At 36.9% G+C, this 27,111-nt stretch overlaps 1 protein-coding gene across 7 annotated transcripts in view; it reads left to right on the forward strand.

Moving 5' to 3' along the window:
- Positions 1–27,111, forward strand: part of LOC145678409 (structural maintenance of chromosomes protein 5-like) — a 1,106,524-nt gene that overhangs the window by 592,676 nt on the left and 486,737 nt on the right. For all 7 annotated transcript variants that reach the window (XM_081748525.1, XM_081748529.1, XM_081748531.1 and 4 more), the window contains exon 12: positions 24,363–24,571. In XM_081748525.1, coding sequence (XP_081604651.1) covers positions 24,363–24,571 — 209 coding nt within the window. The remainder of the gene's footprint in view (positions 1–24,362; positions 24,572–27,111) is intronic.

Consider the following 27,111-nt stretch of genomic DNA (forward strand, 5'->3'; position numbering starts at 1 on the left):
TGTTAAAATAGCACTCCAAAGAAACCACATGTTAGCCGCTGAAGCAGTGAACCGCTCATCAACTTATTTTTTTAAGTATGAAGAATTTCAACGCATAATTACCGATACTTTGAATCTTCCTACTAGGACCTCAGCTAACTTCACGTTAATATATAGAAATTTGCCAAAAAATCCAAATTTGAATTTTACTCATAACCTTCAAAATTTACAACGCACCATAACTTCGATGGACTCCTTACTACAGCACGAACAAAATTCTTTCTTGGATAAGATGCCGCAACTACACCTTTCCACTGCATTCCCGTGGACTATAATTGCTATAGCCATTCTTATTTTCATATTATTAATTGGTCTTGGCATATTCTTATATTTTATTTATAAACGCATTATTAATAACAATGCCTCATAGACATTTTAGATTGTACAGGATCGCCACTAATTATCAATTGTAATAAATTTTTTCTCTCTCTCCTTCCAGTATGGAGCATCTTTATATAACCGTATTAATTGCAACTTTTTTAGTACTCCTAAGTCTTATTATTTTATACATATTATATCGTCGTCTTCGCTCGTTACCAAACAAATCTAGAACGAACCGCATAGAAATTTCATCTCCTATTCCCTTGGAAACATTTAATACCAATAATACAACTAAGGAGCAACAGCTAACACAGACTCCAACCCCACTTACTATAAGTGAATTAGTATATATTTATTGAAGCCAAAGCTTAAAACAGCCCTACCTCGAGGGAAATGAAGTGACATATTAAAATGCACCGATCCTGCCTGTGATTAGGGACTAACTGTTTAGTGCTTTTCTTCCGCTACCTTATTACTGCTCCGAAAAGTGATTTTTTTGTGTTGCAAGTGATATTAATGTTTTAGTGCTTTTTTTTTTGTGTGTGATACCTCAGTGTTGCCAACCCTCATATAAAGAAAAATAACCCTTCGGCTTATTTTTTAAACAAGCCAGGGGGGTGTAATATCCTATGTGATGTCGTAAACAAGCAGTTCCACGCTTCAATATTTACAAACAACACCACATGGTTCGGCAAGAGGATCTTCCACCAGAGGGACCTGTAATCACATGCAGACGACGGCTTCTGGCCCCTCCCACGGAGCAGAAGACGACATCGGAGCAGCAGCGCCACCGCCACCCAAAAGGACCCTATAAATTGGATGGACGAAGGCAACTCGACACCAGTTTTCTGGTGACCCTCCACTAGTCTGCTACGGGACTCTTGGAGTAACCTAACCCCAGGCCTCTAGTCTGCCACGGGACTACGCCTATCCTATCTCCTGGCTTAGCCTGCTACGGGGCTCTGTCTGGGAATCCCAACCTCAGCCGCTTAGCCTGCTACGGGGCTCTGTTGGCAACTTAACCTGCCTCTGCTTGCTACGGAGCATTGGTTCCTTAACTCCACTCCTCTTAGCCTGCTACGGGGCTCTGTTGGAGATCCTGTCTGCGACCACTCGGTCAAAGACTACCTTTTACTCACCCTTTTAAATAGAGACCAAATTGTATAGTATTTTGTACAAATACTCATATTTTTTATAATAAAACTGGTAGTGGGAGACGATTCCGGACACTCTTTTTATTAACTGCTCTACCTCTTCCTTATATGAGACGAGTTTACACAAAGTTTTACAATATATATATATATATATATATATATATATAGTAACTCTTTAATGTAGTAAACGTCGGGAGGTGATTCCTGTCCCCTAGATAAAACGAAAAGGATAGGCCAACCTGGGTGTAGAAATGCCTTGGAGCTATGACCACCCGAAAGTTTTTGAAAAAATGCAAAAACAGCCATACTCGAGAACACAATATCGGATCAAAACCCTGTAAAAGTGATTGTTCATTGTTTTTAGTCGTAGATTCTATTAGTGTACAATCGGATGTAGTGTAGTACCGCTGGAAGAGTGACTCCCAAAGAAACTGGAGTATTCCTTCGAATATTTTTTCAATATGAGCAAAATGAACAACAATCAAGTACAAGATTTCAGCAATCAAAAGTAATAGTACATCGTTCAAATTAGAACACTTAGAATTCGAAAGGAATACAGATACGCATGTGTGATCGATCTTTTTTGTCTCAGCACAGAATAAATTCTCTCAAGAATTTAAATGAAAAGAAGTCTTTAACGTATCACAGTTATATCTTCTAGACTAGTGGTGACGGATGATAATTGAACAGCTTCCTGTCCAAGTTTATAGTATGTGAAAATGGAAAAAAAATAACTGATTCAGGTTAGGTTTATAACGACTTTGTATAAGACAGTCAGTTGTCAAATATCATGTATGATGAACGAGAGTGCAAGGGATTCTCCACATCCTAACAGTGATTCCCACAAATTATGTGAATACAATTTGGGCGAAAGTAAGCTGCATTAAAAGATTCTCTCCTCATGGTACGTTATTCCGTGGAAGATAATAATTCCGAGCACAGAAGCGATGAAAGTCGACGAAACACAAGCTTTGTGCGTGTTGGACAACGATACAAACAAATAGAGTCTCAAACTACCAATTTATTCTGTTTCGTACAAAGTAGGATAACTGTAAAATACTCAAAGGTACTTTGTAAAGTATTTGTGCAATGCAGTATATGCACACGAGACAGTTGTGAAGAATAACAGTTCACACTCTCATATTGTCGACCGTTGACCGCATTGCAAATCTTTCTTCGTGCGGTCAAACACACCTGACATTTCTGAGATGACTGTTGCAGTTATATTAACACGAACAAGTTCTTCGGCTGTCGTAGCTAATGTTGCATACAAAAGGCGTTTCAACCCCCCTCCCCCCCAAAAAAATAGTAATCAAGGGACGTGAGGTAGGGCGAACGAGGTGGTAAATAATACAGGTCCTTCTCTCCGAATTCAACGATCTGGGAACGTTTCATTTAGTTAGGTTTGCATATTCCTGTCAAAATGTACAGGTGCACTGTCATGTTCGGATCACATCCGTTGTCTTATGTTCAACGGTGTATGTTCTAACAATTTTGGGAGAACATTACGAAAAAATTAAAGATACGTACTCCCACACAGGCTGGCCAGAAATAAATAAGGCCCTACCACAAAATAATCCACTATACCGCACCGCACGCTCACACTAAATCTCTGCTGTTGATCGTTCACTAGTTATATTCGGATTTTCATGCCCTACACATACCTACTGCTAGTTTCAGGACATTCTCTGATATTTCCCAGTACGCTGTCTTTAATTTTAACTGTCTACATGGTGCGATTTCCTCCGATTTCACTTAGGGGAAATTGAAGATACCATATCTCTCGAAGGCGAATATGGAGGAGTGGAAAAAACACAGGGAAAGTTACTCTCGCTTGATGGCGACTGTCACGATATAAACGCCACGCCTCTGGGCTATTTCTCCTTGCCTCTCCATAAACGAAGTGCATATCTGCCAGCTCGTGGACAGGGCAATCTGCCATTGTGCAAGCACGTACAGATTAACACAACCAATTTTACTTATAGGCCTACACCAATGTCAACATTTTTACACGACCTTTAATACCTGGACGCAACCCTCCCTCTACCATTGAACACAACACCTTCTATCCTGTTTTACAGCAATTTCACCCGGAACATCAGAGCATCGTACTACATATATCACTCACAAGTTGCGTAGATGCTTACTACAACACAGCTAGACTAATTGACGCCACTCCACAACAAAACTGCAAGACCGCCTTGTGCGAGCCGCCTGCAATGGGCACACAAGGGACGATAGTTCCGTAGTGCAGGGATGCCCACAAGGGGGGGCTGTGACGCAAAGTGCGTCATTGAAATATTTGGGGGGGGGGTTAAAGAATCTGTATAAATATGTTTGAGGGAGTGTAAAAATTAATCGAAAAGAAGATTTTTTCATGGAAGAACACCTACGGGTAGACAATTGGGGGGGTGCGTCATGGACATAAGGGGGGGAGCACCACTGCCGTAGTGCGCGACCAACACATCATGCCCTTAGTGAAAGTGCTATGAGTTATGTACGTGGGACTACGTGTACGTAAAAGGGACACATTCTCTTTTCTCCGTGTAGTTGTTCCATCCAGCTCTAAGGTACACCTTGTCTCAAAAAGGTTGAGCGCATTCTTTATTGATGTTTTGAGGCAAAAATTTTCAAAGTCCAACTTCGGGTATCTTCGGGAAATAGTAAACCAGGTTCGAACCTCCAAGCCAGCCTTTGTAATCGGGAAAAAGTTTGCAGATGTGTTTTTCTTCTTTTAAATATAATAAGACTTGTTATCAAGTGTTGAAAAAAAGCAACATTGATTGAAATACTTAATGACACAATATTTCGAAACTTTGTATTAATGTCACCACATGCTTGTTTGTCATTTAGCTCTCCATACGTAATGGAACATTTAGATATGTAAACGAATCTTTCCATATGTAAAAGAATGCTCAAAGTTAAGACATAGAACATAATTATCGCCTAAGTACTAAAATAATAGTCAAAGTAGAACAAAAAAAGCGTTTCTAGTGGGTATGAATGTCATAATTTTCTTGAGAACCGTTATACATCGCTAAAAGTACCCTAGCAGAAGTCCTTGTGTTAGCTCGAGAGGCGTTTCCCCTTCCTAGGAGTTAGCAAACCGCCCCTTACCCCTGAGCTACGAAAAACTGCATTCCTATTCTGAATATACCAAAATTGCGTCCTAGTGTAGCCCACTTATATTTTGATTTTGTCACTGCTGGGGAAATTTTCTAGAAGAAAGCTTGTAGGAATTACATCCAAAATGACGGAAAATCGTTTCCGACGTTCTAATGTACACCTTGTCTCAAAAAGGTTTAGCGCATTCTTTATTGGTGTTTTGAGGCAAAAATTTTCAAAGTCCAACTTCGGGTATCTTCGGGAAATAGTAAACCAGGTTCGAACCTCCAAGCCAGCCTTTGTAATCGGGAAAAAGTTTGCAGATGTGTTTTTCTTCTTTTAAATATAATAAGACTTGTTATCAAGTGTTGAAAAAAAGCAACATTGATTGAAATACTTAATGACACAATATTTCGAAACTTTGTATTAATGTCACCACATGCTTGTTTGTCATTTAGCTCTCCATACGTAATGGAACATTTAGATATGTAAACGAATCTTTCCATATGTAAAAGAATGCTCAAAGTTAAGACATAGAACATAATTATCGCCTAAGTACTAAAATAATAGTCAAAGTAGAACAAAAAAAGCGTTTCTAGTGGGTATGAATGTCATAATTTTCTTGAGAACCGTTATACATCGCTAAAAGTACCCTAGCAGAAGTCCTTGTGTTAGCTCACTGGTAAGCTGTTGGATTTCAAATCATCAGGTTGTGAGTTCGAATCCCTTCTGGGTCAATGCTCTTTTAAAATTATATTTTCCGCAATGCATGAAAAATTATATAAAATAATGACATTAAATACATCAGTTGTATATATATAACATAATCATTGCAGAATGTATAACAGATTTCAGATGATAAGCGGCATGGCCTTGAGTTGGCTTCACGCGGCGTCCAATTGGCTTTGAGCGGTGTTGACAATTCGCGACAAGCAGTCCGCACGCTGACTTCAAGCGCTACTGCGAATCTTGACAATACCAGAGGCGCTTATTAGAAATATTGTATTAGCACATCAACTGCTCACTTTACGAAGTAGAGAAAAGAATTACGAACACATACGTGAAAACTACATCTTTTTATGTCAACTGGATGTTATGATACACGCTTTTAAAGGTTTCCATATAAAACAATTAGTAAAACGAACGATGAGTCCCGCGTCTAATTTCCAGTGGATTTTTCTTCAATTTGGAAATAGAACTCAACTTTTATTACAGAATAATCATGGGTGTAACCAGCAGGTTGTTCTAGGGGAACATTATTTTCAGGAGGAGGAAAGCTTTTTACACATTTAAAAGAGAACAAATGATCTCTTTCAGAATAGGAAAGCATTTTAACTCACCATACATACTATACACATGTTATATTTTCACGATGCTACCTTATCAAAAGACGGATGTTGACAGTACTGAGTTGAAAACCGGATTGTAGATGAATCAATAACCTATTCATAAGAAAACAAATGCTGTTTATAGCAGTCTGTTTATCTGACTTTGTATTTATATGGGTTAAAACAGTAAAGGAAAAAAAAAACTCGAAAAAATATCAACTCAGATATTATTATGCAATAATCTTATAGAGAGTTCATACGGTGTGCTCTCAGTTAGGGAAATGAGAATATAAAGCATATGGTTAATTTTAGTTGTTTTAATTAGGTACAGAAACCGCATTGATGATGTTTGATTTTTTTTTAAATTCATATTTTATTATAAACGTCCCTCATTTGCATTAACTATTAAATAAGTTTATTAAACACATACCACGAACCTCATTTTGGAGTTGGAAATAGTTTGGAAAGACATGGCCCCCTTTTCCCCCGTGGCTACACGCCTTTGGAATCTGATTCATTTACATATATATAATATGCCTAACATCGTAAGAACAAAGTATGGGAAGTTCGTAATATTGTTTTGAAATTTACTTCGGGATAAATTTTTCCTTACTCGACAGAAAAAACGCAGTATGTTTTTTTTTTTTTCTTCACGTTTCACTACCTTACATATATGCGACCACTTATTCCCTCTTTCCTCCTCCAGCAGGGGTTCAAAAGCACCAGGCGTCTGAATGGTCTCGTAAATTATCGTAACCCAAAACAAACTCGATCATTAAGGAATCAGACGGATTGTTTTTGTGTGACTTAGACCAAGCCCAAGAAAGTTATTTGTTATGAAAACTAAGAAGGAAACAAAGGTGTTAGTTGTGTTGGAACGTAAGTTCTCTTCTAGCATAAACAGAATTCATCAGTGTCTGGGTTACTTTCTTTCGTTGTAGTTCGTTTCTTCTCCAAAATTATAGTTGACAACGTCTTTAAGCAAACCGAGTACAAGTGCTGAGCCTTCTTTAAAAAAATAAATAAATAAAAATAAAAAATAAAGTGCTACGAAATCAGTCTCGAAGAATTATTTTTTGTGTTTACATTTTTTTAGCCCATGATAATAAATTTACAAGACTCAGATTCAGACAATGACGAAATATTAACTGACATAGTGAAAGTAGTGTTGAAGACGAGTGTTTAGCAAATCCACTGGAAAAGTTAATAGGTAAATAATTTAATTGCTATATATACTTCTAGGATGCACAGTCAAAATTCTTGAGTTTGCTGGAATAGTATATTCACATTGCGAATAATGTTGCAAATGTATGTGTCATAACCTCAACTGGAGGAAGAGCGAGAAGGGAAAGGGGAGTCCATGATCCGGCAACACCGCGCGGAATATCGCGCACCATTGGCTATTGCCCGTGATGCTTTACATCTGAAATACACAGTAGTAATTATTATGTTTAAAATATAACATCTGAAATAGGTAGGTGTCCACAGTAGGTCTGTATTATATATATGAGAATGTTAAATACAAGTTAAGAAACTCGTTCACTAGCAATAAATAAATCATGTAGTGTATTTATTTGCAGCTATTTGTCATATAGAGGGTAATTCTCAACATTCATAATACAGCATGTCATTTATGTTCTTGAAAACTTATTCGATGCATAAACCGAAGGTTTAAACAGAGAATCCAAAGTCGCAACGCTCGCAAGAAATTCATGAACCCCAAAGGTCACGTGAGCAGACTGGAATTGTCCTTATGAAGCACGCCACAGCAGAAAGTCTTTACATAGATTTTCAATTCAATTCCTGATATATGCTTTTGCAATGTGGAAGTGGGGATGCCTTTGGTCGCTCTCTCTCGCTCGCTCGCTCACTCTCTATTTATACAGAATATAAAAGTGGATGTATGTGTGTGTTTCAACATAATTCTGATATATCTAGCGCAATTATAACTATATTTCTTACAGTCTGGAAAAGAGTACTGTCGGGATACATATGAAAAATGCTAGAAACTGGTCGATATTAGTATCGAATCCATAGCTTCGTGGTCGCATAGGTGAATAGTTCTACTTTCAATTCAAGTCCAGTAGTTACGTATCGACATAAAAATATCGAAATCAACCGATATTAGAATCGAATCGTAAATTTTCAGCGCCGCTAACAGTGCCGCATTTCCCATTAGTCCACATTAGTCCACATTTCACATTAGTCCCATTGCCTAGAGGGCAATATATTTGCAGAGTGCAAAGTTTAAAACTTGAATAATATTTTAATTTTTTCCGTATGAAAAAGTTAAAAATCAAGAGCAAATATACTATTTCATGAACAATCCTCTTTTACTGTTCTAATATGTATAATAATAGCGTAAGAAATCTAAAAATAATTCAGAACACGTTTCACATTTGTTATTTTTTGTTACGTAGTTCTAGCTGTAGCATGTAGTGAGTGGTATTTAAATGTAATAAATTCACTAATTAAGCATATTCGAATTAAGTTTTATTTTTAAGTTAGGGATGAAGGGGCGGAGAAATATGTAGTTATTGGGGCGCCGAAAGCAAAAGTGCGTAGAGGCGCCGAGCTTTTAAATGCAACACTGGTCGCTAAATTAATTGGTAGGAATTTTAATGTCATTTAAGACCAAATTTAGTCCTAACGGTGGCAGTATCCGTTTGCTCTCCTAGGAGAAATGAAAGGGGCTGACATCAAAATTATATATATATATAAAGACCGACATTAGTGTCGAATCCATAATTTTCGAGGTGGATTAGATAAAGAGTGGCACTCCAGGTGCTTAATGATATAGAAAATTAGTTTTTCTTTCTTTTTTTACGTTGGTCTACTTTTCCTTGATTTGAGACTTTCAAATTTCATCCTATTTTCTACTGAAATGTGTCTGTAAGGCAACAAAGAAATAATTATATATGATAAATTTAAATTCATTTTAATTCGGAAGTTGAGAAACACTTTGCCATTATATATCGTAAAGGTCAGATCCACCAGCATAGTAACAGAGAGGTGCTTGAGCCATTGGCGTTAGAAATTCAAACTCCGGTAAGTGATAATTTCACAGTCTTGTTTTATTACAAGTGTAGCCTCTTTAGTCAACGGAGAAGAGGACGTGGATCATGGGTCAGAGTTGATGTCGATGGGTCGGAGTTGGTCGCAATGGTTCAGAGTGGTTCATAGTTGGTGGTGGGTCAGAGTAGATCACGATAAATGATGGGTCAGAGTGGGCCAATGGGTCATTTGGGTGGTGGGCGATACTGGATCATGGTGGGTCGTGAATTAAATTTTCATTGACCCACACCATCTCTGGTTAAAATTGTACTAAAGATAAGAGGCACCGAAGATGCATGTCGGCTATTATGCTCAAATTTTGCACATAGATAGTACCCCACCAGAAAGCAATAAATCTGAAACGGTTCACGGTATCACCTCCTAGAACTCGAGATGTAGGGGTTTGTCTGATTGACTAAATTAAGACGTCAATGATTTATCCATCAACAAGCAAGCTTTTTATGATCGTTTCTGTAGGGAAATCAGAAGAACACGTGCCTAGTAATCGTAATATTGATAGTTCGCGTCCACCCCGGGGTATTTGTTTTGTGTTTTTTTGACTCACCTAAATATAAGCAAATCACACATATAGGCATTTTAACATATTTTGGGAGAGTAATTTTGTGGTTCGTTGTCGTTTCATCGCGTCTCTGCCGCTGGTAGTAAAGTTTTCAAAATGGAACTGGGGCCACCGCGGATTGTCGCTGCGGGGCCACCAATTTTTGGCGAGAGGTCAATAGTTGACCATCTGTAGTCCACCGACGCTTACAGCTTAGGGTAATGAACGATGTCTTTGCCTTGTAGACGTCATGACTACCGACGTCGGCAGTCAACTAGCTTTTAGTATTCCTTTACTAACCATCTATCGTTCATGTTTATACACGGTGTTTTAATAATAATAATAATAATAATAATTATTATTATTATTATTATTATTATTATTATTATTATTATTTGTAGTAATAGTAGTATAATTGATAATAGAATAATTATATTGTCTATGTATTGTCTAGGTAGGACTACACACAGGATTTGGCTCGTTTTAGTTTGACTCGACTCTAATCCGAGTCGAGTTGGAGGATATTTTTCGCGCCGAGTCCTAGAGTAGACCTCAAAGATGTCTGTTTCGAGTCGAGTCGAGTTTCAAAGAAAAGTCGCTCGTGCCCATCCCTACTAATGAGAGCTTAATCGGAGTTAAGCGAAATCGAAACTCACACTATTTATCTAAGCGACCCCGAAAACTATGAATTCGACACTAATACCGATCATTTTCTAGCAATCTTTTATGTGTATCCCCCTCCCATTCACCATAGGTAACCCGACAGCACTCTTTTTCAGACTATAAGAAATTTGGTTAAAATTACTCTAGGCCAGTGGTTCTTAATCTAATTCCTATCACGATCCCCTTTTATCACATCCTCTTGCCAGCGACCCTTTTATAATTTGTGTTTTATAATAAGCTTGTGTGGGATTTTTAACATACCTATTTCTATAATAGTAGAATCCATTTCTTGTTTATAGTGAATAGTGCCGTGGCATGGAAAATCAGCGCTCGGGGTGAGAGTATACGACGATGTCTCCGTACATATGAGTGAGGTCGACAGACTAGCTGCGAAGCGCCACCATGGTTGGCACGAAGCTCAATAAAATTTTCAAAAGTAAACTCTGCCTTTTCTTGATTTTGAGCACATTTTATTACGTTTTTCCTTCTATTTTATACATTTGCACATGCACTTTCCTATAGGGATGCACGCGAGACGCGAGAAGTCTCGTCTCGTCTCGCATTTGCGACACGAGACGAGAGTGAAAATTTTATGCGAGACGCGAGACGAGACTAAACCATGAGAGACGAGACGCTAGACGAGACTCGGTTAAGTCTCGCACGAGAAGTCTCGCGAGACTTCTCGCAGTCTCGCAACATTTATGAATTACATTTAATTGTATATTTAGTAATTTTACATTTATTGAGTTTTCTAAGTTGAGCGTTAATGCCTCCAGGAACAAAAAAGTGATTGGGGCAATAGACATTTTATGAGATTTATTATTATTCAAGATTGATTTTCAGAATTAAAGCCTTCTTTAGTTTCTAAAAAAGAAAAGCTTTGTAAATTGGAAATTTATTACAGCATCGATTTAGGACTTTATTTTGCGACACAAACATATACACGCGGGCGCGCACGAATACATGAACTTCTATTTTTGGTCAGAAAAGCGAATAAGACTCCCTATTGCTGCGAAATATGATATTTCTGTTGTTTCTGTCTTTTTCACATTACTACTAGCGATTAATGTTGGGGGATGGCGGGGAAATCCCCTCTCGTCAAAGTTTATCCCCGGCCCGGCTCGCAGAAATAACATGATATTTTTACATGGAATAAGTATTTTCTTTCTATATATTTATCAAAAACATCCCCCTCTAGTTCGGAAGTTTAATTCAAATACTGGTTTGGCAGGATGTCCCTATAGGTTTCGTGGGAGATGGTAGGAATGGCCCTATATCTGTCAGTAATTTTATTTTCTAGATCTGGCAGTATAAGTTGAAAGCGAAAGTTGATAAAATGCGATGATCCAACATTGCTACAAGCCCGAACGAACCAAAAGAATTGGGTCGTATTGTGTTGTGAGTTCTTTTGTTGTGTACAAGCGCTTTTGGTGGTATAAAAACATCTTTATACTGGAAAATCACCCTTTAAGGAAACGACCAAAACGTGTAAATGTTGATAGTGGCGACGATATTTTAGAAGAGGCAAATATTGCTGGAGACCTCTAAGCTGGAAAACAATGTTGGATCCAGCAACAATTTATGCTGGTTTTGCTGTAAATTATGCTATTAATTTGACGAAAATTAGTGGTCCAGCGATCAAATTCCAGCACAACTTTTCTTTTAATTTGGAGCGGAGGGGACACAAGTTCGGATACCATATTGAACTCTAGGTTCCGTCTCCTTAGGATGTTATGAACATTCATCCCATGGAAAGCAATGGCAAACCACCATTCACCTTGCCAATGGACTTTTAGGTCAAATACCTGCCTTCGGACAGAATATCACATCATCATTCATTAACAGCCATAGAATAACACATTGCAAAATTTTGACCTAGAATATATGCGAGACCATGCAAGAAAGTCTCGCGCGAGACGCGAGATGAGACTCAAAATTTTATGCGAGACGCGAGACGAGACTTCACATTTGCGAGACGAGACCTTACGCGAGACGAGACCAACGCTTGAGGTTGCGAGACGAGACGAGACTTTTCCATTTCTCGTCTCGTCTTGTCGCGTGCATCCCTACTTTCCTAACATGAGTAACACACTTCCTACGAAATTTGTGCCCCCTTTTTTCGACGCCCGGCATTGACAGTGGATACAGTAACTGTACTATCTATATTCCCAACGACGAAGGTGCTGGTTCAAGATGGATGTTAAACTCCTTCTTTGAAGAGGCCATTAACGTATCTGATCTAAGCCCACAACTTCTTAACCAAATAATAGAATGATCATGCTACAAGTCTTTGCAACTGGTTTTCTGTAACAAAGACTTGGACAAGTTCTGCCTGATGAGGAGAGAAGAATATCCTGGTCTGGTATCTGCTGCTTTAAAAGTAATAATTCCATTTGCTACATCGTACTTGTGCGATTTTTTTTTTTTATGGTAAACATTAAAACAAAGACAAGAAATCGCTTATCAGTTGAAAATGGCTTCATAATGTTCGTCACGAAGATTGAACCGGGCATTGCTGCACTAGTGAAATTACACCATGCTTAGGTATCTCATTAGGTTTCAATTTTAATTGTATTTCAATGTGCAGGTTTTGTTCCATGTGTATTTTTCTAGTATTTCTATATACAGTTCTCATTAGTATCATATCATATGTCTTTCATTTAAATTCATTTTTAAACAACTCTGCATCTTTGACAATGTTCAGTAGACTTATTTTTTATTGTTCTGTACAGTATGTATAAAAAATAAAAGTATGCCTATCAGAACAAAATTCAAAATAATTTCCGGTATTAGATTCTAACTATATTTATCTCTTCCGCTTATCTTCGCGACCTCCTAGGGGCCACGACTCCCAGGTTGAGAAACCCTGCTCTAGGCATACATGAGTTATGTTGGAACATACATACATACACTTTTATATGTATAAATACAGATAAGAGAGAGTTGAGAGAGAGCGATTAAGGTATTACCGCTGTCAATCTCTTCACTTTACTTTTGCGATTCGTGAGTTTCTTACGTGACAGTTTGGGGCTAGCTAGTTTTTTGTCTTGAACCACGATCCGATTTTCGATATGCTCTACCTAAATGCTGTAATGCGAATATTGAGAAGTTACCTGCGTATGAAAATAGCTGCAAATAAATACATTACATAACTTATTTATTGCTATTACACGATTTTCTTAATTTGTATTTAATATTCACATATAACATACCGACGTTCTGTAAATACCTCAAATGTTATATTTTAAAGATAAGAATTGCTTATGTCGTGAAATGATATGAATATATATATTCAACTGATATATACAACTGATGAATTGTAATGTAACTATTTTACATAATTTTCATGCATTGAGGAAAGTAGAATATCATAAAAGAATCTCACCTGAACGGGTATCGAACTCACGATTTAAACACTCGGGGGTGTACCACTGAGCTAACATGACCGCTTTTCGGAAGCTGCTTCTGAAATATAACTGAGCTCATACGTAAATTATTTTTTTCGTATGGAAATCACAATGACGAAACGAGAGTGTGAATATATAGTTTCGAAATATTGTATCATTAACTATTTCAATCAACTTTACTTTTTTCTACACTTAATACCATTTCAACATGTCTTATTATATTTAACAGAAGGAAAAACATATCTGTACATTTTATCCCGATTGCTAAGGTTGGCTTGGAGGTTCGAACCAGCAGCTTTAGTTTACTGTTTTCAGAAGATACCCGAAGTTGGACTTCGAAAGTGTTCGTCTCAATACAGCTATCATCATATCGCTCAATCTGTTTGGTATATGGTATATGTTTTTATACGTGTAAAGTCAGTATAACAATTCATTCTTTAAACAGCTTTTCGTATGTATTAATACTCCTTTATGAAAACTGTTTTTAATATTATTATTACGGCGCACCATTTTCAGATTTCTTTCGCGAGTCGTTGACCAAGTCGTTCCCCACAATAGGCGTGTCGTGCAATTAACGAACCACGCGTCAGGTACTAGCTTTTACCTATTGCTTCCTGCTCACAGCTCAGAACATTGGTAACTATGGATAGACGTACAGCAGTAATTACTTTATGGGAGTTGGAAGGCCATTCTGCAACTGCAGCTAGCAGGCGAGTAGGTGTCCCGGCCTCTACAGGAAAGCGATGGATTCGGAAACATGGTCCTACACGTCAAACTGGTAATTTACGATCTTCTGGTTGTCCGCATGTGTCAACCGAAGCCGAAGATGCGAGATTAGTAAACGAAGCCCGGCTAGACCCACTAAGGACGTCTAGACAGCTAAGGGAAGCTTCTCTTTTTCCAGGTAGTAAGCATACAGCTCTGCGAAGGATTCGTCATGCCGGGTTACGTGGCTGTGTTGCTGCCGTGAAGGAAAAACTCTCAGACGACCACAAAATTTACTGTCTCGCGTTTGCACAGGCAAATGTGGGTCGCAATTGGGAAAACGTAGTTTTCTCAGATGAATCCATATTCACAACATCAAATGAGGGACGCCGTTTTGTGTATCGCCCGAGAGGCACCCGATATGACCCTGGATGTGTTGCTGCTTGAAATCGCAGTGGCCATGTATATATTTCATGTTGGGGTTGGATTTTCAGGCGCGGAGCAGAACAGCTTCACAGAATTGAAGGACACCTGGACAGTGCTCAGTACTTAGATATTATGAGTAATATCATGGTGCCATCTGTACGAGTATTTCAGCCTGATGGTGTAATTCAGTTCCAGCAAGACCAGTCGCCAATACATACTTCCTGTGTGGTTCAGGAATGGTTCGCAGGGCAGCCTGAGATTGATTTAATTGACTGTCCGCCTCGTGGAGCAGACCTCAATCTCATGGAAAATATGTGGGCAGAAGTGAAGAGTACTCTAAGGAATAGTTGGCCTGAGGCAGATCCACCAGAACCCAAGATGACCTGTAGCATCTTGTTTCCGAAGCATAGCTGGAGGTAGGGGAAGGAGATAAATTGTTCACCCATTTAATAGATTCCATGCCCAGAAGAATAGGGCGTGTAATAAATTCAGAAGGGTGAATTTTTTTTATTCTAGTGTTTCTTTTAAATTGATAACATAGATGTAATATTTTATGTAAGACTCCTGTAATCGGGATTCTCTTGTTGGAGTCAGCGGATTTAAATAAATAAAATAAGTATTGGACACAATATTAATGTCCCCGCCTTAACTCCAGAAAACAGTCCTTTTCAGGGCTACCTAAACGCTTCTGAAAATATTTCTAGAAGTAAACCACTCCTTGAATCCGATTTCTGTGCAATTCTACTAACAAAACAAACAAAAAAAAAAAAAAAAAAAAAGATAATTTTCGGCAGGCTTTGAACTCAAGACGACCTCATTAACAAGCCCGTACTCTACCAGTGAGCTAACATGAACACGCAAATCCAACCTGAAGAAACACGACTTTCAATTTTCGGTATTCCATTACACTGATGGTCATATACTTTGCAAATGTTGTATTCAACTTGGGATATTCCGCAACACATAAACAAAGCTAAAGAGAGAGAGAGAGAGAGAGAGAGAGAGAAAGAAAGAAATGAATATACAAAAGCGTATTCGAATGAGACTCTAAGTAACGATATTCCGTTCTAAAGAGAATTTGTGTTTCTTCCCGTGACGTTAAGGGGATCGGGAAAAGTTATGTGTCTTGAAGCAGGATCCGACTTTGGATACTCTGTTTACACACTTTCTATATTCGTAGGAATATACTGTAATTCACGAATGTAAATGACATGCTGTATTGAGAATATTGATAAGTTACATCTGTATGACAAATAGCTGCAAATAAATACACTACATAATTTATTTATTGCTATTAAAAGATTTTCCTAACTTGCATTTAACATTCTCATACATAATACCGACCTACTGTGAAAATTATCTCAGATTTTATATTTTAAACATAATAATTACTACATTCTGCAATGATTATGTTATATATATATAACTGATATATTTTAATGCAATTATTTTATATAATTTTTCATGCATTGCGGAAAATATATTTTTTAAAAAAGGGCATTGACCCAGATAAGATTCGAACTCATAACCTTATGATTTAAGGTCCGACAACTTACCAGTGAGCTAACACAAGGACTTCTGCTAAGGTACTTATAGCGATGTATAAATATTTTCAAGACAATTATGACATTCATATCCACTACAAACGCTGTTTCTGTTCTACTTTGACTTTTATTTTAGTACTCAGGTGATAATTATATTCTATGTCTTAACTTTGAGCATTCTTTTACATATGGAAAGATTCGTTTACGTATCTAAATGTTCCATCACGTATGGAGAGCTAAATGACAAACAAACATTTGCTGACATTAATACAAAGTTTCGAAATATTGTATCATTGAATATTTCAATCAATGTTACTTTTTTTCAACACTTGGTAACAAGTCTTATTATATTTAAAAGAAGAAAAACACATCTGCAAACTTTTTCCCGATTACAAAGGCTGGCTTGGAGGTTCGAACCTGGTTTACTATTTCCCGAAGATACCCGAAGTTGGACTTTGAAAATTTTTGCCTCAAAACACCAATAAAGAATGCGCTCAACCTTTTTGAGACAAGGTGTACATTAGAACGTCGGAAACGATTTTCCGTCATTTTGGATGTAATTCCTACAAGCTTTCTTCTAGAAAATTTCCCCAGCAGTGACAAAATCAAAATATAAGTGGGCTACACTAGGACGCAATTTTGGTATATTCAGAATAGGAATGCAGTTTTTCGTAGCTCAGGGGTAAGGGGCGGTTTGCTAACTCCTAGGAAGGGGAAACGCCTCTCGAAAGTATCCCTGGAAGAAAATTCACCTAACGGATAAATCAAGTATATTGTCCCTGCACATTTCTTTGTACCGTTATGCAGCGTATACAACATCTCATGTTTCGTCAATTTTTGTTGCTCCAGGGAATAATATATTACAAGGAGGAAGCCTTTTAACGCAGCTTACTTTTACCCTTTATGTGTTCTCGCAATATTTGGGAATACCTGTGTCATGTGGAGAATCCCTTGTACACTTGTCTGTTCATCGCATGGGATCGTTGCAATTTTGGATACTACATGTTATGTTTCTTTACATGCTGTTTGACTGTCCTATGCACAGTTGTTTTATACCTAATCTGGACCAAGTTATTTTTTTCGGTTTTCATACACTCGTAATTTGGACAGGAAGCCGTTCGTTTATCATCCATCACAATTAGCCTAGAAGATATAACTGTGATAACGTTAAATACTTCTTTTATTTAAATTCTTCCGAGAGTTTATTCTGTACTGAGACAAATTGATCAATCATACATGCGTATCTCTCTTTTTTTCGAATTTTAAGTGTTCTAACGTGAACGATGTACTATTACTTTTGTTGAAATCTTGTACTTGATTGTTGTTGATTTCCCTCATTCAACGTTTGATAGTATATTCAAAGAAATACTCCCGTTCCTTTAAGAGTCACCCTTGCACCGCAACTGCATTATATCCCAATGTACACTAATGGAATCGACTAAAAATATTGGATATTCTGTTCTACCCGACTTTGATCCCACTTCTTGTTCTTGAGTTATGGGTGTTTTTACATTTTTTCCAACAAATTTTCGGGTGATCAATGTGCAGAAAGCAGGCATTTTTACACCCAGGTTGGTGTATACTTTACGTTTTATCTCCCTACATCATCTCCCTACGTTTGTTATATTAATTGAGTTACACCCTGTATGTATATATGGACGGCATTTTATGTATTAAACTACCAAATTTGTTTAGTAAATAGCTAAACTGTGAAAATGTCTTTACTAAAGAAACACTTGTTAATTCTTGTAATAAATTTTTTGTCAAACAAAATGAAGGTAAATATATATTAATAAATCATTATAGCTGTATCATAGAAATACAATAGGCACTGATTATTCGAACACTGCTCTAACACATACAGGAACAATCAAATTTGTAAATAAAGAGCTTTACAAAACTTTATTTAAGCTACTGCTATCTATTGCGCTTAGCTTCTGAAATATTTTTGGCAATAAATGAATAGCAGCACGAAAAACTCCTGTATTATCTTACCAAATAGACCTACATGTTATTACTTTATTGGCTTTATACACATTTTTTGAAAAATGATTGTACTTTTTACCTGTTCTCTGCCAATAGCAACTGTATGGATATATAATACAAAACTGGTATACAGAGGAATTTAAAAAAATGTATATTATGATATTTCGCAGGCTGCCTTTTATAAGGACGCACTGTACCCTGCAATGTATAAGGGCGCAGGTTCTTTACCAACAGCCACTACATGAATTTACTATACAAAACTGGTATACAAAAGAACTAAAACCACTTATCTATAATGTAATGTTTCGCAGGGCGCTCTATGCATAGGGGGCACTGTGCCCTTCACGGATTCTTTATCAACAGTAACAGAATGTATTTATCGTACAGAACTGTGTGTAATAAAGAATAAATAAACCCGTTTATCTTTGATGTGATTTCGCATAAGGGCGCCTTACGTAAAGAGCGCACTGTACATTTCACGCGTAATTTACCACCAGTGTATTCATTCTACAGAACTGTGCCACACAGAACAATAAATAAAACCTTTTATCTTTGATGAGGTTTCGCAAGGGCGCCTTATGTAAAGAGCGCAATGTACCTCTCACGGGATCTTTACCAATAACAACTATAAGAAGTTATTATATATATATATATATATATATATATATATATATAAACTCGTATCTTTATTAATAATGTGATGTTTCGGAGGGCGCACCGGGACATGTCCCGGTGGCCATCACGGGCCTGGCGTTAGATCCGAGTGATGATAAAAGATATATACTAGAGGATGATGTAAATACATTAGCTTGGGGATGTTATGGGATAGAAGATAAGTAGATGTAGTTCTTAGATATAAGCTAGTTGTGGTTCTTAGATATAAGGTTTTATGGGCATCATAAAGCCTATCCAATCCTGAAAAGTTTTGATAAAAATTATGAGTTGACAACACTGACTCTATCCTGCTTGCATATCCCGTTATATGATGCGTTACATTTTGAAAAATTCTTTTCTTAGATAAAAACTGGAATACTTCGAAAGCGTTACATTACAGGAATAACACATCTAAACTACACATTAACCATGTATAAAAGAAAGAAAAAGAAAAATCTCTTTCCGAATTTGTCTTCTTAACAGTCTTTGTCTTCTCCAACTGAAATTATGTTTGAATGGAAGTCACGTTCCTATTGCATGCAACATTCAATCTGGATGAAAAAAATAATGAGATTCAAGCTTAAGGCGGTGCAGCTTTTAAACGCTGTCGCCAACAATTTGTTTCTTTTTATTGTGTATATATATATATTAGGGTGTATCGAAAAACACTTTTTTTCAAAATCCGGTTACGGCTAGTGCGGATTTTTGGCCAAATGGCATCAATGAAACGTATAAAAAATTTCAACTCAATCAGACAACTCCTCCTGCTGCCGAGTGGAGCCCAAATATTAGAAAAATCAACAAAAGATTCACTTTTCAACTGATTTTCCAAAAAATATTTTTTAAATATTTCCTATATTTTTCGGTCTTTTAAATTATTGAAATAGCATTGGAAAGGAGGAATAAATACATAAAACAAATTTATTACGGTTATTTCTGTACACCATAAGCATAAAAACCTAGTTAATTATTTGTAAAAATGCACTGATTTTCTGGCGTATCGTACAATTAAATTTTAATATAAAATTATTGAAGTCTCTTCAATAACGAAGAAAACACTTTAGTGCTAACTTCTAAGAGCTGTAATAATATAAATAATTTGCTCCCAATGCCATATGCATCTGCTTATCACATTAGATCACCTGCCGCCCACCTCTCCCCGAACGCCTTTTCTCTTGTTCTTGCCCAGCTGAAAGAATCTGTCTTATCAGTCGCCAGTAGTCAACCAGCTGTGTCGAACGTGATTGTCGCTGCTTGGGTTATTTATTAGTGCTGTAGGAAATTTTAACTAAATAATTTGTTTTCGTGTGAAGTACAGTATGTAGAAGTGAGAACAGTATTTCAGTTGTGTTAAGTACTTTTTATTATGAAGAGAGTGACAGATACGCTGACATTATGGCATCGACAAGTTTGTTACGGTCTGACGTTAGGAATAGCATTATTGGGACACCCAAGGAATTGGGTAGAACACAGCTACCAACCGTTGAAATGTATTGAGACAATACCTATGGGAGCGAGAAAAAAAAATGAGAATTTCGGGATCCCGGAAAGAGCCTTCAACAAAGGATTTATCTTCTATCGTCGCCAGGAAGATTGTAGAAAATTGAGATTACTCCTCAATCAGCGGCGATTGCAATTTTCAGTGTCAGAAGGATTGTTGCAATGATATTGAAGTACCATAATATTGTCCGTGACTTGCAAAACTCAGCAAAGTCCGGTTTCCAAACTTCTTCTATACGAATTGCTGATTTTCAACAGTCTGCCAAAAATATTTCATTTGATATAGCCTTGTGTAAGTGTTCCGATCCTCTTGCCTGCAACTGCGGAAAAGGAAGAAAAGTACCAGTGCTAGAGGCACCTTTTCTTCTAGATCAGAGAACCACAAGATTGAGGCGTAATCTCAATTTACGAGCAAATTATTTATTTTCGTAATATTACTGCTCTTAGAAGTTAGCACTAAAGTGTTTTCTTCGTTAATCAAGAGACTTCAATAATTTTACATTAAAATTTAATTGTACGATACGCCAGAAAATCAGTGCATTTTTACAAATAATTAACTAGGTTTTTATGCGTGTGGTGTACGGAAATAACCGTAATAAATTTGTTTTATGTATTTATTCCTCCTTTCCAATGCTATTTCAATAATTTAAAAGACCGAAAAATATAGGAAATATTTAAAAAATATTTTTTGGAAAATCAGTTGAAAAGTAAATCTTCTGTTGATTTTTCTAATATTTGGGCTCCACTCGGCAGCAGAAGGACTTGTCTGATTGAGTTGAAATTTTTTATACGTTTTATTGATGCCATTTGGCCAAAAATCCGCACTAGCCGTAACCGGATTTCGAAAAAAAGTTTGTTTCGATACACCCTAATATATATATTCATTAGAATCTCCCTCATGTGGGTTTTTAAGTACAATGGAAGCCTTGGCTTTAGAGCAATTATATGAACTGCATCATTCCAATGAGTTCTTTTCAACAGAGATTAAATGTAGTCTTAGAATCTTTAGTTAATGTATTTAACAATGATACAATCGAAGAAAATATATTTAAATTAAAGTTAAGAAAGAGTTGTTTAAATGATAGGGTGTTATTTCTTCTGTAAAATACTTTCCTTCTGCAGTGGCGTATTGGACAATGTCTGTGTCTGCGGTAGCTAGTGAGGGGCTTAACAGTTGCAATTATGTAAAGAGCGCAATGTACCTCTCACGGGATCTTTACCAATAACAACTATAAGAAGTTATTATATATTCTGCAGTGGCGTATTGGACAGTGTCACTCGTGTGCTATGGTCAATGAATGATGGAGTAATTTAGCAATTGTGATTATTTAAATGGTTTTGCGCTATTCTTCTGTGCTAAATAGTATTAGTGAAAGTACTGCGGTAAATAATATAGGGTAGTGACGGTTGTGCTAGAAGTTACGGTCAGTGAGGGTTCGAGGGGAAAGTGGCATATAACATACATTTATCCTCTACTTTTCTTAGTTCTTTCATTAATAACTCAGTAATTAGCATCTTGTTTGTTGTTGGTTAAACGGATGATTTAATGTAAATTATAAATGTTAATCAACTAGCTCTCGACTGTAAGGAATTATCTAACTACGAATTTGGAATGATTAACTTGTTTCACCCATGTAAGTAATGATGTAGGACTCGGTTTTATTTTTCTCAGGAATAATCTGTTTTCTGCTCATTTTCTGGTGTGGGAATTTAGTTTATTTTGCGATAATATTCTAGCTAGAAAATAGAATTTTATTAACAATCAAGTATACGAACACAATAGTTAATGCAAAGTAATAAAGATATTATAGCAAGAACATTTTAAGCGAAGGATCATGTTTCATTGTTTACGTGTTTCAGTTCATCATTTTCGTTTCTTAGAAGTTTAACAGTACTTAAGAGCTTAGACTAAACACAAGAACTGACGATGTGCAAGAAAGGAAAAGAAGTAGAAAATGGTAGTTGATTTGATGCAGTTGCTCAACTGCTTACGTAGCGAAAGGAACTTATTTTATCCAATCGTTAACAGGAGATTTTTATTTACGGTACCATATTGTTGTATAGAAAGGCGGTCTAGAAGTGGATTTCGGGAGGGTGCGCAGTAACAGCTTTCTAATATATATTTTTTTACGATTTTTTTTTTTTCGCTGCTACATTTGCCGCAGCGTATTTTCGCTCGTTAACACTGGACAGCAAGCGGTTTCAGTTCACATCAAAGGTAAAAAGTATGTACAGATGAGTGCATACACCTCAATATCAGGAACGGTTAATTTCAAACGGAACTTGTTTGAAAAACTAAAACAAGTCATTACCTCCTCACTGTGGGTGTCATTTTCGATGCCAGCATTTACCGCCATAGAACAAAGACGGTAACAGGTAGAGAGAAACGACTTTTTGTAATCGATTCAACATTTCAAATGAAAATATCAGCACCACCTTCAACACTGCTAAAACCAGAAATAGTTTAAATTTACGAGTACTTTCGGTTTCAATGATTTCCCTAGAACAAAAACGGAAAAATATTTCTAACTGTTCCCTTGCAATTGACTCAACGTTCCAAGGACAGATTCCATGTCCTTTGGTGACCCTCCATTGAACCAGAAGTGACGGTGATCAACCATTCCAGGTTTCATCTTTGATGATGATGATGATAATAATAATAATAAAAAAAAAGATAATTGTCAGAGACAAGAGGTTTTATGCAAATTATTAAGCTTGTCAAGAGAACATACTACGACCATCCTGTACAATCTACGGAAACCATTAAAGGTTGAAATTAACCAGTACTTTCGGTTTTGATCATCAGGGAGCAAATACAACAATAGATATTGGAAAGTAATTTTCTACAATCGAAACAGCGACCCATGAAGAGGTTCCGTCTCCTCTGTTAACACTCTGTTCGAACGTAAGTGGTAGAAGTCATATGTTTCTGATTTCAGCTTTGATCGTCATAGAACAGTACATGGTGATACGGTAATACATGATAAGTGATTTTCTTTAACCGCCTCAGCAAAACAACATAGCGTCACCACCCACAATACTCTATTAAAATCAGAAGTGGTTGAAATTTACTGGCACTTGTAGTTTCAAAACTTTTTTTGAAGAGCAAAAGTGATTAGAGAGATGGGAAAGCAGTTTTTCTGATATAGATTCAGCTTCCCAAAAATCAATTATGTTTCGACTCTTACCTATCTGTTCAAACTGGAGGTGGTGAAAGTTATGATTTCCGGTTATAACACAGATCGCATAACGGATATTGACAGACAGTAAAAGCGAAATAAATATTGACAGACAGTTTTTTAGTATAAATTCAGCACCACAAAACTAGGTTTCATCTCTGATTTTATTCCTCTATTGCAACCATAAGTGATAGACATCAATTAGCACTTCAATATTAATCTTCATATGGCAAAAGCAGTAACAAATAGCTAGTATTGGCTTTGTGATATCGTATTGTACCAGTAGTTGTAGATTTACCTCTTTAGTATTGATTATTGAATTCGCATAGTTCGAAAGCCTACAGTAGTTTCACGCTGCGAAACGAAACTAACTGAAATATTACTGTTTTCAGTTACGCTTCGTATTATTTATTCGTTCATTGTTTCAGCCTTTTCACATTTTGTCTTTACGTTTTCTAAGTACTTCTTTTCATTACATGTTCCGTTTTCTCGGATTTAGAAATCGTGTTTTTGTTTTTGTTGTTATTGTTTATGAATCCTATATGTTGATTTTCGGTCGTATAACCTCGGAGTTAATGTATCCATTAAATACACCAATCTATTAAAACATCTTTCTAGTATTTAATAAAAGAAATAAAGTAAAGAGAAAAGAGGGATTAAAGAATAACTATCAAACAGTTTGTCATCTTTTTCTGCATGTACTTGAGAGTACTAAAGAAATGTTTGTTTCCTTTGTAGCTCAATGTTACCGACGAACAGTATGCGAAGTTCATAGAATGTTCAATAGCAAAGAGAGACCTTACAGCTTTTACTTGTGAAGACAAGGAAGATATGAATACATTGCTTCGATGCCTGAGGGACAAAATGAATTTAAGAGTGAATGCTGTTCATTCCTCTCCAGACGATTTGGAAAGTTTCACACCAAAATATGAACTCAGAAACATAAAGTAAGTATGTAAATATTAAGAATATACCTATTTCTTGGTATGCCTTCGATTTTTTTCAACAACTTTGTGTGCAGTTTTCGACAGTCAGTTTTGAAATCAAGATGGTAGGCTTATGGAATTCGCGTATTTATTCGCGTCTTCTTCCTACAAAATATTAAAAAGCAGGTTCACTTATTTTACAAGTAAGCTGTCTTTTTTAATTCTTTCTACGAATCCTAAACATAATTATTGAACACGAGCAGGAAAATTTTTACAGGACTAAACTATTTACGAAAGCTCTTCAGAGCCTAAAAGTCTACCGCTTTTTGACCAGATTGATGATGACGTGTCAATTTTGAAAACCAGCGTTCTTGATTTTGAAACTGATTTTATCAGAGCAAAATTAGTCTAAAAAAATGGAAAAGTTTGACTCCAAACAGAACTATCACATGTAAATGAGCCAAAAAACGGAAGCAAGTGGGTGGGAGGGTGGAACTCGTGGTGGTGAGTTCTGGGGAGTTTCGAAGTGTATGTGCCGAAACGAGCTAAGAGCTGCAAGGGAAGGCTTATCACATTTTTTTCGTTATCTTCTGTATATTCGTGAAGTGTTTTGAAAACGTCAATACAATTTCTTCGTCGTAATTGATTATAATTTTTAACCACATAGGAACAATATCACTTTTCACTTTTCTCTTGTGTTTTATTTTCAACCTCAAAATGCTTCAATGTGAAAAAGAACCAAAGGTTATAGCTGTGTAGCACAATTTTCTTCGTAGTGTTGTGCGGATTGCATAGTCGCAACTTAAACAATATTCAAGTCTCATGAGGCAAAGGAAGGGGTTCGTAAAAAGAAAATCCATATTTTCTGTATTGACTACCACTAACATGAGGCAACTTTTCCGCAACCCGGCCAATCAAAATTTTTGAAAAAAAGTAGACACCCCAATATATATGAGAGAGAGAGAGAGATAATATAATATATAATATGACCTCATATCTATAATGCCTGAAGGTAAATGCAGTGTCGACATTCGAAACATCAGAAGTCAATACCTGCTGATAGCACGAGAAAACTCACTACAAGGTAAGAAAAATATTCTAGTCGTTTTTGAAGTCCCATTAATCATGGATTCACAGAGAGGAAACGAAATGACGCACATGCCTGCCAAGCGGTCGGAACTTAGTTTGACTATCGATCTTCAGTAATAAAGGCACGTTGCGCACATACAGCGGTCATAGCTGGTCTAGTGCCGAAAAGAAAATAGAAGTATTGAAGCAGATTGTTTGCGTGTGCTTTTTGTAAAACTTTAAAGCAGGCCTGTCAGCTGCCGCATCAAGTCTGCATATGCCAGGCATTTGGAAAGAATGCTGTCAACCAATGCACCACCAGGTATTTGTTCCAGAAATTCCGTTTGGGAGATGTGAGGCTTTCGAATGAACTTTGCAGTGTACGACCAGATGTGTTGGATGACTAGGCCTTGAAAACAGGCATCAAGGAGGACAGTGGTCTAAGGTGTGATGAACTTGCAGAAAGGTTCCATGCTTCCACTGCGAAACAGTCAGACTGCAACTTCATGGGATAGGCAAGTGGGTACTCCATAGATTGTCTGCAGCCAACAAGAAACAGTGAGTGACAGCTTGTGTGTGCTTGCTCACTCGGCACGTGAACACACCAATCTTTGATCACTTGCTCGCTGGTGACGGAAAGTGGATCCTCTATGACACTCGAAAGCGTATCAAACATTGGTTGTCCCCACATGATCCTGTTCCTCACACCTCAAGACCTCCTCTTCAGTCACCAGAGTTTATGATTTTATAGTTGAATTGCCGGCAAGTGGTGCCTTACGAGCTTCACCTGGCCAGACCATCACTGATGACCTCTACTCTCAGCAGTTGCACAGGGTGCGAGTAGCAGCGGACTGTCCCTGTCTCAATTTTGATTATTCTCATTCAGGGGCCCATGCACCATAGCGTTAGTGAAAATAAGTCAGAGGTACTTTGGCTCTGGCTTTGCGATACCTATTGAAATTTTGCTTATATTTACTCAGGAGACATGTACCGTGGGATGCATAGGACCAGCCAGGTTACATAAAGTCACATTGATTCACCTCAGCAGGTGGCGTATAGGACCTTGTTCCCTTTGATGAATATAAAATTATTAAAAATATAAAATTCGGAGGTTTTTGACCTATCCTATCATTTTTGATTAGATCTTATTACTTAATATTGTTATATGATTAAGAACAGTGGTTCAGGTCATAGTGTACACCGTTTTAAACTTAGGAGGCATCTCGTTCCTTTGAATAGTATAAAATTATTAAAAATATAAATTTCGGAGATTTTTGACCTCCCCTTTGATGACGTTTTATTACCTTATGAGATTTAGTACGATGGTCCAGGAGTACACCTTTTAATATGAAGAGGTAACTCGTTCTCTTTTATGAGTGTAAAATCACCAAGAATTTCAAATTTCGGAGGTTTTTGACCTATATTAACCTCTTTGATGTGGCTTTATTACGTTATATGTTTATTGGGGTTTATTTTTATTTATTTTTATTTTT

Source organism: Thermobia domestica, chromosome 2, assembly GCF_964235325.1.
Source record: "Thermobia domestica chromosome 2, izTheDome1.hap1.1, whole genome shotgun sequence".
In the NCBI taxonomy this organism is placed as follows: domain Eukaryota; kingdom Metazoa; phylum Arthropoda; class Insecta; order Zygentoma; family Lepismatidae; genus Thermobia; species Thermobia domestica.